Source organism: Nothobranchius furzeri, chromosome 4 (genome assembly GCF_043380555.1).
Source record: "Nothobranchius furzeri strain GRZ-AD chromosome 4, NfurGRZ-RIMD1, whole genome shotgun sequence".
Classification (NCBI taxonomy): domain Eukaryota; kingdom Metazoa; phylum Chordata; class Actinopteri; order Cyprinodontiformes; family Nothobranchiidae; genus Nothobranchius; species Nothobranchius furzeri.
This window is the reverse complement of record NC_091744.1, coordinates 48,701,603-48,716,516: the sequence shown is the minus strand read 5'-3', so window position 1 is coordinate 48,716,516 and position 14,914 is coordinate 48,701,603. Positions and strand designations below refer to the sequence as shown.

The 14,914-nt window shown below is 41.4% G+C and overlaps 1 protein-coding gene across 3 annotated transcripts in view; it reads right to left on the bottom strand.

Moving 5' to 3' along the window:
• Positions 1–12,066, bottom strand: part of poc1b (POC1 centriolar protein B) — a 121,335-nt gene extending 109,269 nt beyond the window's left edge. For 2 of the 3 annotated variants that reach the window (XM_070550226.1, XM_070550228.1), the window contains exons 1-10: positions 11,572–12,065; positions 10,373–10,457; positions 9,538–9,709; positions 9,281–9,460; positions 6,679–6,786; positions 5,683–5,798; positions 4,798–4,931; positions 4,619–4,687; positions 1,961–2,113; positions 310–387 (exon numbers count right to left, since the gene is read on the bottom strand). In XM_070550226.1, the coding sequence (XP_070406327.1) occupies positions 310–387; positions 1,961–2,113; positions 4,619–4,687; positions 4,798–4,931; positions 5,683–5,798; positions 6,679–6,786; positions 9,281–9,460; positions 9,538–9,709; positions 10,373–10,457; positions 11,572–11,586 (1,110 nt within the window). In that variant the 5' untranslated portion in view covers positions 11,587–12,065. Of the gene's footprint in view, positions 1–309; positions 388–1,960; positions 2,114–4,618; positions 4,688–4,797; positions 4,932–5,682; positions 5,799–6,678; positions 6,787–9,280; positions 9,461–9,537; positions 9,710–10,372; positions 10,458–11,571 lie in introns of all 3 variants that reach the window. The other variant, XM_070550227.1, reaches the window with a different exon arrangement.
• Positions 12,067–14,914: the final 2,848 nt, after the last annotated feature.

The window sequence follows — 14,914 nt, the reverse complement described above, 5'->3', positions numbered from 1 at the left end:
TCTGTACTGCCCCCTGGTGTTTAAAATGGTTACTGGTTTGGTTCTATTACATCTCCAGTTTGAAGTTGTCCCTCATCTGGAACACGAAGGTCTAACCATCAAATGCTGCAATACCACGCAGAGACCCGGAATCCAATCTGTACAACTCTTTACATAGTTTTTTTATGTGGATTTAGCATTTGTGTTTAGATGTCATTACTTTTCACCATCATTCCCATCATCACCCTGTGTGTGTTTGTTTAGCGTTTGCAGCTTTTGCTGTTTGTGAAGAGTTACTGAAATAAAATCTGACTTTTCTTATCAGCTTACCTTGATGTGAGGAGCTGCTGGACCCAGATCTATGACATGCGGGTCAGTGGACTGGGTGTCTGCCACAGCTGGACTGATCTGTGAGGGAAACAAAAACAACATTTCTTTAGGTCTGATTACAACTTACAGCTGATCAAACTCTGTTGTTGTTCTTAAATGTAAAATTAAATCAGAAAACGTGTCTTTAAGCTCCATTAGATTAGAACCATCTTCCTGTAAATATTGGTGCTATAATATCAGTTAAATAACATTGTAATCATAGACACTGTAATACTCTGTACTAGGACTGGGCCGTATGGCCTAAAATCAATATCATGTTATATTGAGGAGTTCACCTCGATAACTATAAATGGACAATAACTACAGGTATGCGCAGAAACAAAAGTTGTCCACTAGATGGGTCTGTCACATGTCTTACGTTGAGTCACATTTTAACGTGACAAGATGGTACAGCTTCTTACAGGGACATGAATGCTGCCAACCTACACACATCTTTTCATTTTTTATTATCAGATTTATTGATGTGGGGAAAATTATCACGATAAGAGTCAAATTTCGATAACAATAAATTTTCGATTTATTGCCTAGTACATCTTTAGGACATCTGTTCTTGCCTTTAAGTTTAACATCTGGAGGAGAAACTGTAATAATTGCTTATGTGTCTGTTTTACGAAGGTTTAGGTGCGGTTAAATGAGCTGGTTCGGTGCCGCATCATCCCATCGCGTCAGTTTTACGCTGCACTGGGATCGGCAGTCAGAAAAGGGAAAACACCCTTTTCACACATAAGTAATGAAAAAGGGCACTTTTGACGTCAGGGGTCTGATGCGGAGGGTGGCTGACCAAGCATTTGTTTTTTACGCGCTGGGAGTGAGAATGTGTTGCTTCTTCTGGAAACTGCTCAGCTGTCTTGCAATTCTCTTTTTCTTATCATTTGTAATGGATCCCTTCAAAAACAAGGTTGAATATGGAACACAGACACCCTAGCGACATCTAGTGTTTAGAGGTGGTAGCTGCAACAACAGAAATCGTTTTCCAGCCATCGGGGTGTTGGTTCACTGTTGACCGTTAAGTGACCAGCCAGCACCATGTCCAGTGAGAATTTTACAGGGTAAGAACTAATTTCGACTAACGTTTATTTTACAACAGTATTTACTGTTAGAACATCTTCTGGGCACAGAATCCGCTGCTTGACATGTCGAGTTCGCCATTTTACACAAATCCAGCCTCGCCTTGCCAAGCAGACTTCTTAGCTCAACGGTGCCCTCTAGTGGCTGGTAGATGTAGACATAAACCCAGTGTTGTGCCCGACAAAATAAAAATTTGATAATTAGATTTTTTTTTAAATATATATTGCTTTTAAAGGCAAAACTGTACATGGATTCTGCACACCTCTAAATGGCCCGTGGAGGTTTTTTAGTTTAAAAATATAGCTTTTTATTTAGAATGTACCATATTCTACCTTTAATTCTTCTTCAAAATTAAATATAAACAACTTTACATAAAAGCTAACTCATTACCAGATCACGACCAATTAAGCCAGCTTTATCTAGTTTGAATTAAATATATGGCACCACTACCAGAGAACTGTGATCACCTAAAAACACAATAAGGGTTTGCATTTAGATTTAAAACATGTTTTGTTCAGGTGACCTGAATGGCTGCAGGCTGTGGGTGGTGGAGGTGGGGGGCTCTGGGATGAATGTCAGACAGGTGTGGTGGAGGATCGGGGGTGGACCTCTGGCTGTGTTGTTGTAGAACATCCTGATAGGGTTTGCGATCAAAGTTGGTCCTCCACAGAAGGACCTATGGGACAAACAACACGTCTGACCAGAAGCATGTAAAAACATGTACGGATAACGGACACGACGACTGGTGTCTCTTTCCCTCTAAATGTTTATTCATTGTGTTCCTAAAATAAAATAAAATCAGATGAACAGTAACAGATTTACAGTAGAGGAGAGGAGACGGTAAATAGAGGGAAAAGGTGAATGAGCTGAGAAATTACTGATGGAAAAGGTCCATTAAAGCGATCACGGGCTCCTGTGAGATGTAATGTCCAGAATAATGAGTTCTGGACTACTGTTCATACAGAGAATCACAGCAGAGAACCTCTATAGGAAACCTGGAGCAGGGCCAGAACAAAGTCTAATGTTGGCCTGGTTCTCTGTACTCGTTTCTATATTGCTTTAATTGATTTTATTCTACAAAATATTTTTTAACGGACTACTTCAGATGAGTCAAAGGTTGCATCATTTGGTTGAAAAATATAAAAGTTTTAAATTGAAGGGTAGTAATTTAAAATGAATTTATAACATAAAGGAATAAATGTAAGTGAGAAGCCTTGGCTCTTTATACAACTGTAAAAGTCAAATTCACTGAAAAACCATTTTTAATGATTATTTCTGATTATAATCAGTAACTCTGAGATTTTCATGCAGGCTGAACATGAAAATAGTCTCCTACACCTCTCTCCTGCTAGCTTCTGATAGAAAATGGATGGTGAAACTCTAGGATTAGAAAATCCTGACAGGTCTACATCACACTGTCACAACATTCCTGGAGGGTCTTCCAGAAAGCAAGATTTTCCCAAAACCAGGCTTTCTTGTGAGATTCCCGGTGTAACCCTAAACCGGTTTTACAAACGTGGCTAGCCTGAAAGCTCTCCCATTCACCATGGTAGCCACGGAGAACAAACCTGCTCCGTGGCAGGCTAGCAGCTAGAATTACTAACGCTTTGTGAATATGATTGGACGAGGTAAGTGTCTTTTTCTGGTCTGTGGCTGACAGCTACGAGGTGGTGAATTAGCGCCACCGCCGGCCCACAGCCAGTGATGTGTAGCGAGAGGAGGCAGGGGAGGCACTGCCTCCCTTGTCGTTGTGACAAGTAAATACTAATAATAATTTAATATAAAGGCAGAGAATCCAGGCTTATACAATAGTTTTCTGTATGATTTCATCATGTTTATGGTCAAAATCACTGCATTTACCCATTTCCTGATCAAATACACATGCAGAAGCGAGAGGGGAGACAGACGAGCCTATCTGCTTTCTTTGAGCTGCCCCGCACACACTAGCTGATTCAGACAGCACATGCGCAACATCCCCGTATCAAGATGTGTTTTCCTCGGTGTGCAATATACGTGTTAAATGTACATTTGTGACAAACGATTTACAGCGTTAACTTTAGGGTCACATGACCTCCACGAACATATAATCTTAAATCTCACAGCTGCTCGGCGAAAACAGAGTCCTCGAGTCTAAAACCATCCAGACTCTGGAGCAGAACATGAAAACGACATATAAATGAAGAAAACTTTAATAAAATATGTGGAGAAACAAGAGCTGAAGCGGACTTCCGGCATCGCCATGTAAACTGCACATTCTAACTAAATAGGGTCAGCTACACGGCTTTAATCAAACAGCTGACAGTCTCTTTTTTAGTTTTGATATCTTTGTAGTCCTCGTAGGCATGAATGAATAAGCATTGCTATGTCTGGATGAAGAACGAGGCTCTGTCCGTTCCTTCCATTCTCATTTATCTAGCATCAACTAACAGGGGCTGCTTATAGACACACGAGAGCTTCACTTCCCGCTCCTCGCTTGGATTAGAGGGGATTGAATCCACCTGAGAATCGTTCGTGGAGCCGGCGAAACCAGGAGGGGAGGGGAGCTCTTTGTCAAGCAGGGATTTATCAGGAGATCCCCGATGTTCTAAACTTGTTTTCTGGAATACCCCCTGGGTCACCCATGTTGACTCACAGCAGGGAAGGCTGTTGATTGTCCAACGTTCAGGAAACAGCAGAGAACTTCTTTGCTAGTAGAAGCTAACCATTAGCATTAGAAACTTCAACACACAGCAGAACTCCTCCAGGCTTGTGTTATTTGTGGATATAAAATATCAACGTTGCAGAGCAAACAGAGTCTGTGACAGAGTCGTGTTGCTGTCATCCAATCAGAAGAGAGATGTCCAAACATCAGAAAATAAAAACAACTCCTGTCGTGATCGGCTACTCTCCAGCTGACCTCTACGTCCTCAAACGGGTGCACCAGAGCTTTTGTTTCCCAGAAATCGACCTATAAAGCATTCGTTTCCTACTAGAGACTACTGCAAATCTATCAAAATCTGAGTAAAGTTGACCTTTACAGAGGAAGTTTTTTCTAAATTAAAATATCCTCCAGCAAATATGAGCTCTGGTGAAAGTGAAAGAAAACGTCCTGAGGATCTCTTGTGTTATAAATGACTAAAGTCTGAGCAGGGTCATATGCATTAAAGGGAAAACAGTCCCTATGAAGTCATAAAGCACCAACCTGACGGTCAGCTCCACCTGAGGAAAACAGATCTCCAGCCCTGGAGAAGGCCACTGTGATCACAGCTCCCTAAAACACAAAGAGAACTGTGTTAATAATGCAAACCTAAGACATCCACTGTTGTCAGACTGCCAACGGCGGCCTGAGCCTGTCTGATGTGTGACTGTGTGGCAGCTCACCTTGTGACCATGGAGAGTATAGATGAGGCGTCCCTCTAACAGCTCCATGATCTTGATGGTGCTGTCGCTGGAACAGCTGATTAAGTAGTTGTTGGATGGGTGGAAGGAAAAACTATTGATCCCAGAACTGTGAACTAAGATGTACACGAAAAGATAAAAACACCTAAAACACAATTCAAGCACAAAGAAATGTTCCAGTTTAAACAAGCACAATGAAGCCCAAATCCCTGAGATTTAGGAACTACGGTAACAGGGAAACTGAATATTTCAGGATATTAAAGGCGTGATTCACTTGTTTAATCAATACATTTGCAGTGGTCTCTAGTAGGAATGAATGCCTTGTAAATCGCACTCTGGGGAGAAGCTCAGATGCGCCTGTTTGAGGCGGTACCCAGTCAGCTGAAGGAGAAAGTAGACTCAGACGGCAGAAATCGGAGTCCTATTTCCTGATATTTGGACATGATTGGATATCAACACCGTGGCTCCACCACTGATTCTGTTAGCTTTAGAAGTTGGTGTTTTATCTCCACAAATAACACAAGCCTGGTGGAGTTCTGCTGTTTGCTGGAGCTGCTAATGCTAATGGTTAGCTTCTAGCTGAGACGTTCTCTGCTGTTTCCTGGACGCTAAACCGACAACAGCCGTGCCCGTCATGAGTCCAGATGGGCGAGTCCATGAATGTTAGTGACAGAGTGACGTAGATCTGTCAGGATTTTCTAATCCCAGAGTTTCACCGTCAGTTTTCTATCAGAAGCTACTGCAGGACATAGATGTAAGAGACTATTTTCATGTTCAGACTGCATGAATAACTCAGAAATAATAATTTATAAATTGTTTTCAATGAACCACACCTTTAATCAAATCATTTTAGCGGTGAGTGTCCACCTTGATAGTGCTGAATGAGTTTGTTGGTCCGGAGATCCCAGATCTTCAGTGAACTGTCAGATCCTGAGGATGCGATGCAGGTGCCACTGGAGTTGAAATTAACAAACGTAGCAGAGCTAAAACAAAATTAAGAGAGTCAGTCACCTGAAAGTGGCTAGCGCTTCAATTTCTACACAATTAAGGATTTCCTGTTCAAGACTTTTTGTCATCAATATTGATCTGAGTCATTTAGGGTGAAGTACAGAGTCTCAGTTGCATTATTCTCTCTGTCTTCACGTACAGATTAGCAGACTACACTACACTGTAAATATATAGAAGTTATTCTTGTTGCATGAAGTGGATGAAAAGTGCAGGATTTATCTAATCAGATCGTAGTGTTTGACTTAATTTCCCTGCAAACAGATGTCTAAATATCGCTAGACAGCTTTATAAATGCTGTTTTAAAAAACTGTTGGCGTTTGTGAATGCCCTTTCTTGGTCTTTGGTAAAAACAACAATAAATGAAAGTCACACACATCCAGGATATGTACACACCATGTTAAAGAACGTGCCCATGTCTGTTTATAAACATAAGACTTGCTAAGCCCAACGGAGGGTGAGAGGGCGCGGTGGGGTTACGGATCGGTACACTATTGTCCGTCGCCCATGACAGCAGAGGAGGGCGTAGGGGTGTGCACGCTTGGCCTGGCAGGGGACCATGCAAGACCTAGATGGTGTTCATAAAACAATTGATTTTAAAATGTATTAAGAAATGCGTTTATAAACATAAAAGCTGTTTATTAACAAAAAGAACACATTTGGACTGTGTCCCAAAGCTGAACATAAACATTGCTTATGTTTATAAACTGAACACCAGCTGACCACATGTTCTACATGTAAAGGTAAAGTTAGAAGACAAGAACCATCAGGTGACTGTGTGCATGCACACAAAAATACCGATCTGTTAGCAAATGAAGAGAAAAGGAAGGAAACCTTTGTCTCCGTAGGAACCATTACCTTCCACATTCAGTGAAGCAGTTGATGCAGTGTTTGGTGGCCGTGTCCCAAAGGCGGACAGACTTGTCGTCCCCACAGGAAGCGATGAGTCTTCCATCTGGAGAAAACCTGGATAAAAACACAACATATAATTACAAGCAGCACTGACTAAAAGGTTAAATGCATTCAGTGTTTTATGTTGAGTAACAGGAGACGGACGTTTTAGTACTTGGAGGATTTCTGACTCGCAGGGCAAAGACTTCTTTTAAACCAGTGGTTCCCAACCTTTTTCCCAAGGGACCCCGTTTTTTACCAGTAAAATTTTTGACGACCCCCTCCCATTCTCTCTTCCAGTACAAACATGATTAAGAAATGATAAAATTATTCAAGCACATTTTAATATGCTTTGATTCAATAGATAACAGTAATAGTAGGCTCCAGTACAGAACAAAGTCATTAACAAAACCAAACAGAGCATAATGTGCTTGACAGTTTGTATTACTTTTCTGAACACATTGTTTCTTGTAAACACTGATAAATCAATCATTCCTTTCAATAAACGTTTGACACATAAAAAATACACTGAGCAAAATGTACTTAAATGTGTATATTACTGTTTATACAGTTGTGGTCAGAGGTTTACATACACTTGTAAAAAATATAATATAATGGCTCTACTGAGTGTCCCGTTATTTCTAAAACTCTGATTTTTCTCTGATAGAGTGATTGGAACAGATACTTCTTTGTCACAAAAACATTCATGAAGTTTGGTTCTTTAATGTCTTTATTATGGGTTAACAGAGAAAAGTGACCACATTTGCTGGGTCACAAATATACATACAGCAACATGAACTAGCAATTTTGGTGACTTAGAAACGTGTCAGTGAACTGAGCTTCATAGCATGGCCTCTTAACTTCGTGTGAGTGATTATGAGTGACTACAGCTGGTGACTTCTCTTAGGCCAGGTAAATAGGGCTCATTGGATACAAACGCCCACAAACGCTACAATGGGAAAGTCAAAGGAGCTCAGCATGGATCTGAAAAAGCGAATTATTGACTTGAACAAGTCAGGAAAGTCACTTGGGGCCATTTCAAAGCAGCTGCAGGTCCCAAGAGCAACAGTGCAAACAATTGTTTGTAAGTATAAGGTGCATGGCACTGTTTCATCACTGCCAAGATCAGGAAGAAAACGCAAGATATCACCTGCTGCTGAGAGAAAATTGGTCAGGAGGGTAAAGAGTGAACCAAGAATCACCAAAAAGCAGATCTGCCAAGAATTAGAAGCTGCTGGAACACAGGTGTCATTGTCCACAGTCAAACATGTTTTGCATCTCCATGGACTGAGAGGCTGCCGTGCAAGAAGGAAGCCCTTGCTCCAAAAGCGGCACCTTAAGGCTCGACTGAAGTTTGCTGCTGATCACATGGACAAAGATAAGACCTTCTGGAGGAAAGTTCTGTGGTCAGACGAAACAAAAATCGAGCTTTTTGGCCACAATGCCCAGCAATATGTTTGGAGGAGAAAAGGTGAGGCCTTTAACCCCAAGAACACCATGCCTACAGTCAGGCATGGTGGTGGGAATATTATGCTGTGGGGCTGTTTTGCTGCCAATAGAACTGGTGCTTTACAGAGAGTAAATGGGATAATGAAGAAGGAGGATTACCTTCACATTCTTCAACATAACCTAAAATCATCAGCACGAAGGTTGGGTCTTGGGCGCATTTGGGTGTTCCAACAGGACAATGACCCCAAACACACATCAAAAGTGGTAAAGAAATGGCTAAATCAGGCTAGAATAAGGGTTTTAGAATGGCCTTCCCAAAGTCCTAACTTAAACCCCATTGAAAACATGTGGACAGTGCTGAAGAAACAAGTCCATGTCAGAAAGCCATCAAATTTAACTGAACTTCACCAATTCTGTCAAGAGGAGTGGTCAAAGATTCAACCAGAAGCTTGCCAGAAGCTTGTGGATGGCTACCAAAAGCGCCTGATTGAAGTGAAAATGGCTAAGGGACATGTAACCAAATATTAGCACTGCTGTATGTATATTTGTGACCCAGCAAATGTGATCACTTTTCTCTGTTAACCCATAATAAAGACATTAAAGAACCAAACTTCATGAATGTTTTTTGTGACAAAGAAGTATCTGTTTCAATCACTCTGTCAGAGAAAAATCAGAGTTTTAGAAATAACGGGACACTCAGTAGAGCCATTATATTATATTTTTTACAACTGTATGTAAACCTCTGATCACAACTGTACTAGATTATTTACTGTAAAGGCTGTGATTAATCAACCAGTCCTATCTTTAATGAACTTTTGACACTTGAAAATAAAACAGTGAGCTGAGCAAAATGTTCTTAAAAGTGTGTTACTTTTTCTGTACTAATTATTTCCTGTCTTAATATCAGTAAACTTTTCACTCATGAAAAAAATGTGAGCAAAATGTAGGCTATAAACAAGTAATAAATGAAGTTTTAACCCCTTAAAGTGGAGAGGTCCTGGCGACCCACTGAGAGGCTTTGGCGCCCCCTTGTGGGGGTCGGGACCCCCAGGTTAGGAACCACTGTTTTAAACCATCTGTCAAACACAAACGCTCCTCATCACAGGAGTGTAGCTGGTACCTGGCACAGCGAACCCAGTCAGCATGCTGGTTCAGAGAGTAGACGAAGCACTGCCGATGGACGCTCCACACTTTGACAGACTTGTCATCGGACGCCGTCACCAGCTGGTGGCCATCGTAGGAGAAAGCTACACTGCGTACAGCAGCTGTGTGGGCTTTAAACACTGTTGACTCTCCTTTCCTGACAGAAAAACAAACAATAAATTAAAACTCGGCTCATAACTCCTGCACCATAGCAGTTTAATACATTCCACTTACATGGAAGGTGTCCACAGACGAACGGTTCTGTCTTTGGAGGAAGAAGCCACCAGAGCTCCAGATGGGGAGAACTGAACCCCTGTGACGGCATCTTGGTGTCCGACTAAACGAAAGGCTCTCGCTTTGGGAGCCAGACTCCAGATCATCAGCGTCTTATCCGCTGATCCCGTGGCTAGAGAGGGACAAAGAAAGTCCAGCCTAAAGACAACGTATGTTGTTTCAATGGAGCAGGAAGTCCTTCTTGAGACTTATAAAGAACATGATGATGTGTGGGGGCAGCACAAATTTAAATGGGACTGACGCCGTTTAACTCAGCCAACACAACGAGAACCAAGTTGTGGGCAGCAGTAGCTCAGGAAGTAGAGCGGGTTGTCCAGTTATCGAAAGGTTGTAGGTTAGATCTCGGCTCCAGCCAGCGAATGCTGCTGTTGTGTCCTTGGGCAAGACACTTAACCCGCCTTGCCTACTGGTGGTGCTTGGAGGGACCAGTGGCGCCAGTGTTCAGCAGTCTTGCTTCCAACAGCATGACCCAGGCAGCTGTGGCTACAATGTAGCTCATCATCACCTGCGTGTGAATGTGTGTGTTACTGATGGATGGATGAGGGATTGTGTTGTAAAGAGCCTTGGGGGGTTGCAGAACCCTAACAAGGTGCTATACAAATATAGACCATTCGTCATATATTCCCTCTGATGTGACTGCACATCCATAGTGTGAGACGATGCGTTTGCAGAATGTTCTAAAGATGAATGACTGAATTTGATTCTTTTTTAAATGGAATCTTCCCATGTGTCTGGTAAAGTGTGTATTTGTAGAGAGTGTAGTTCCAAGAATCACCCAGATATTTGCTGTTTGGACTGAAGTCTGCAGAGGTGACAGCGTCTCTGTGTCCCTTAAAGTGTCTCTCTAAGGTGGGATCCTCCTGTAAGCACAAAACCCGCACAGAAACAGGTTATCTTACAAACATACAAGTGTGTTTCTAAATATTTACCTGAGAACAAATAAAGACTTTAGCAATAATGGTGTCAGGATGTTTTTCATCCAACATTTCAAGATGTCCGAACATATTGGTATCGTTATCATCATCGTAGCCCTCTCCAACAACTGAAAGGCCGACCAAAGTGCTGTACACTAAAATACATGAAGAAAACATTAAATAAACCATGAATGGTAACATGTGAAATTGCAAATGTATACAGCAGAGAAGATACATAATATAATCTTTTGGAGAAATAGAGAAAACAGCTTGTGACAAGTCTATGGAGTAATGAGCCTTTGATTTAATTTGAAGATAATCAGAGGGGACAGTTTGTTTATTGTTTTTTTACCTGACTGCTGTATGTGAATTTAGAACAACATGATGGAACTTGTGCTCTTGTATTTTGTGTGTATTTTTTACACTCATGTTTGAAATGAAATATCATTTCAAGTTACGTTCATCACCATTATGTTTATGACAACCACTTTAACAAATGAAGACATAAAATCCATCCACAAAAGCAAAAATACATAATATATAAAAATACCAGGACAATAAAACTGTTTAAAAACGTTGGAAACTGAAATCAGCAAAAATAGATTTGGACTGAATTATCGCGTTAATTTCTAAGAATAAATATTTATTAAATACTCCGTAAACAATAATTTCATAACACCATGTACAGATGTGTTTAGCAGGGAGCCAGGTAGGGACAAGTTTGACAGGGGGACACATCTAAACGTAACACCAGAAGCCGAAGTGTGCTGTTCCGTTTCGACTCAGCCAACGTTTTAACCTATGGTTTTAACACTGCTGAGGTGAAGGGATAAAAGCTAAAAGAGCTGCTTTTGGTGACTGACTGGGTGTGATATCAATAAAGACATAAGAGAAATTCCTGAGCTGGAGAGTCATTATCAGGCGGCGGAGGCACCACGATTTAAAACCCCTCCAACAAATCCTCTTAGATCAGACTCAGCTAGAAAACTTACTAAGCTGTCTCGTGTGCGCGTGGCTTCAAATTTACCCAAATAAAATACTTTCATGTAAACATACTTACCATAACAGACGCCATTGTGTTCCGTTTATTATACAAGCTGAAGCTTTCTAGAGGAAATTTGAACAGGACCGCTCTTCTACACTCAAAAGATGACAGCACGCCCTGTGGAGATTTCAGACCTGACGTGTCGAGTTCAGATAATATTGCGCTTACGTGTCTTTAAACAATGGTAGAAATTTAACGTAACTTACTAACATAAAAAGTAAATTGGGTGTTTATATTAGCAAATGATTTAACTTTCGTGAACGTGATGCAAGTTAACTACTCTAATGCGTTTCTTACTACATTTCGCAGTGAGAAAAATGTTGCGTTCAGGGTTCAGATTAACTTACCGTCCTAGCTGAAGTGAAATCACAACAGTGAACTATAGAAGTAATACCACATTTGCTCCAAATGAAAAATTATTTTTTAAATACCTTATAAATGCAAATATTTATTTAAGTAAATAATTTTTATTTTACTGGGGCAAAAAGGAGAGACAGCAGGAGGGATTTGTGGCAGCGGCAGCACGAGTGGCACTTGCAGTGGCAGCTCTGATACTTCCGGGTGGTGCCACGGCTTTTAGTGGCACCCGCGGCTTTTAGTGGCACTAGCCACGCCCCTGCCACTGCTGCTCTTGCCTGTTAGTGGCACTAGCCACGCCCCCTACCACTGCTGCCATTACACTTCCGACTTTTAGTGGCACTAGCCACGCCCCCTACCACGACTTTTAGTGGCACTAGCCACGCCTCCTACCACTGCTGCCACGGTACCTGCGGCTGTAGTAGTGACCTCAGTAATTGCAGCACTTATTGCATCATCGGCCTCATCATGCCAACGTTTTTATTTTTTACTTTATTAACAAAATCAAAACAAACAAGGCTGTCACCGAAAATATTTGAAATATTTCAAGCGGTTTACAAATGCGTTTCCCAGTCACTTCATGCATATACAGTGTAATGCAATCAGAAGCGTTAATGCATTTATTTTTTCCATCATTTTTGTTGCTCCCCCAGACGAATCCGTGACAGATCTAGTGGAAGATCCACAGACACTTCCGGGTGGAAGACCGGCGGTGGGTCACCGGCCTCCGGTACAGAGTCAGGAAAAGCAGGGGAGCACCAGAGCCAGATGGAGAGCGCCAGAGCAGTTCTCAATTTCTGAAATAATTTATGACAACTGCTACCAATGTGGATTGTGGAATAAAAAGAGATAAACTGTTAGTTTTCTCAATATTGTCATTGCAATCGGGACAGATACCGCCATCTGCCGGCTTAAAATGGTATTGCAGTACATTTTAAACAACTTGGGAGTGAAAAGGCTGTTTTGTCACTACAACGGATTTGGGGATGTAGTTTATTGTTAATAGATATTGTGGTTTCACAACAATAAAGTTTTGTATTTTGCATATGGATTTATGAGTAGTACGAAACAATGTCTGAGTTTCTTGTTCTTTAAATTACAGTCCAATTAATCATACATGTTTGAAATATAATGCTGAAATATTAACCTCTGAACATTTTTTGTTTGTTGATGATATTTCATTTTTAATTTATTATTATTTTGCATCATGATTTATTTTATGGTGTAGTGTCATGTGGTAATTGTTGCAAATTCTAAATGTAATTTTTATTTTCCTCAACTGAGGTCATTTTTATTTGCTTTATTCTTCAGTACGTTGAATGTAGGTTACATTGTAAACTGAATGTATGTGAAAACGAAGATTGAAATAGTTTAAAAAAAGTTTAAAATGTACTGCAATACCATTTTAAGCCGGCAGATGGCGGTATCTGTCCCGATTGCAATGACAATATTGAGAAAACTAACAGTTTATCTCTTTTTATTCCACAATCCACATTGGTAGCAGTTGTCATAAATTATTTCAGAAATTGAGAACTGCTCTGGCGCTCTCCATCTGGCTCTGGTGCTCCCCTGCTTTTCCTGACTCTGTACCGGAGGCCGGTGACCCACCGCCGGTCTTCCACCCGGAAGTGTCTGTGGATCTTCCACTAGATCTGTCACGGATTCGTCTGGGGGAGCAACAAAAATGATGGAAAAAATAAATGCATTAACGCTTCTGATTGCATTACACTGTATATGCATGAAGTGACTGGGAAACGCATTTGTAAACCGCTTGAAATATTTCAAATATTTTCGGTGACAGCCTTGTTTGTTTTGATTTTGTTAATAAAGTAAAAAATAAAAACGTTGGCATGATGAGGCCGATGATGCAATAAGTGCTGCAATTACTGAGGTCACTACTACAGCCGCAGGTACCGTGGCAGCAGTGGTAGGAGGCGTGGCTAGTGCCACTAAAAGTCGTGGTAGGGGGCGTGGCTAGTGCCACTAAAAGTCGGAAGTGTAATGGCAGCAGTGGTAGGGGGCGTGGCTAGTGCCACTAAAAGCCGTGGTAGGGGGCGTGGCTAGTGCCACTAAAAGTCAAGAGCAGCAGTGGTAGGGGGTCGTGGCTAGTGCCACTAAAAGTCAATAATCCAATAATACCTAGCTGCGGACATTGCCCAGGAAAAACGTTTTTCCTGGGCAATGTCCGCAGCTAGACCTTACTCTTAAAAGTCGTGGCACCACCCGGAAGTGTAATGGCAGCAGTGGTAGGGGGCGTGGCTAGTGCCACTAAAAGCCGCGGGTGCCACTAAAAGCCGTGGCACCACCCGGAAGTATCAGAGCTGCCACTGCAAGTGCCACAAGCGCTGCCGCTGCCACAAATTGCGCTCGGTCCTGCTGGCAAAAAGTGATGATTACCCCAATAAAAAAAACACGCCCTGAATGCACCATACCAGTAAGGTGGAGCCAAAGCGTCTTCCGCTGCTAAGCAACTGAACTAGCCAGCGAATGTGAAGCTGCATTGAAGATGACGCAAGCTAGTATCGATTTATGATGATTTATGATTGGTTAGTCAAAATACACCAGCGAGTAACAGGGGACATTACCAAACGTATGAACTGATGTTGTGTTCAAATAATCTCGATGAATATGTCAAGGTTGACATCCTCTCGACCCCTTTGACTGACCACAAGACCATCCAAATTAACATTTCTTTACTTCCTTCTTCCACCACACGCCAACATAATGCATACTGGAAACTCAACAGCTCTATCTTGTGTCATGGCGTAGTAAAAGCCAAGGTTAAGGAACTAATACAAGCTTTTTGGAATGAGGCCCAGGCTGAAAAAGTATATGGGAGTAAATGGGAACGTCAAAAGTTTGAAGCTGGAAATTTTTTTTTAGAAAATACTGTAGTGAGGTAGCAAAATGCAAACGTTATGAAGAGGAAAATGCGATTTCTAAAATAACACAGTTTTCATCTATTTGTCCAGATAAGTTATCCCCTGAAGAAAAAGAAACT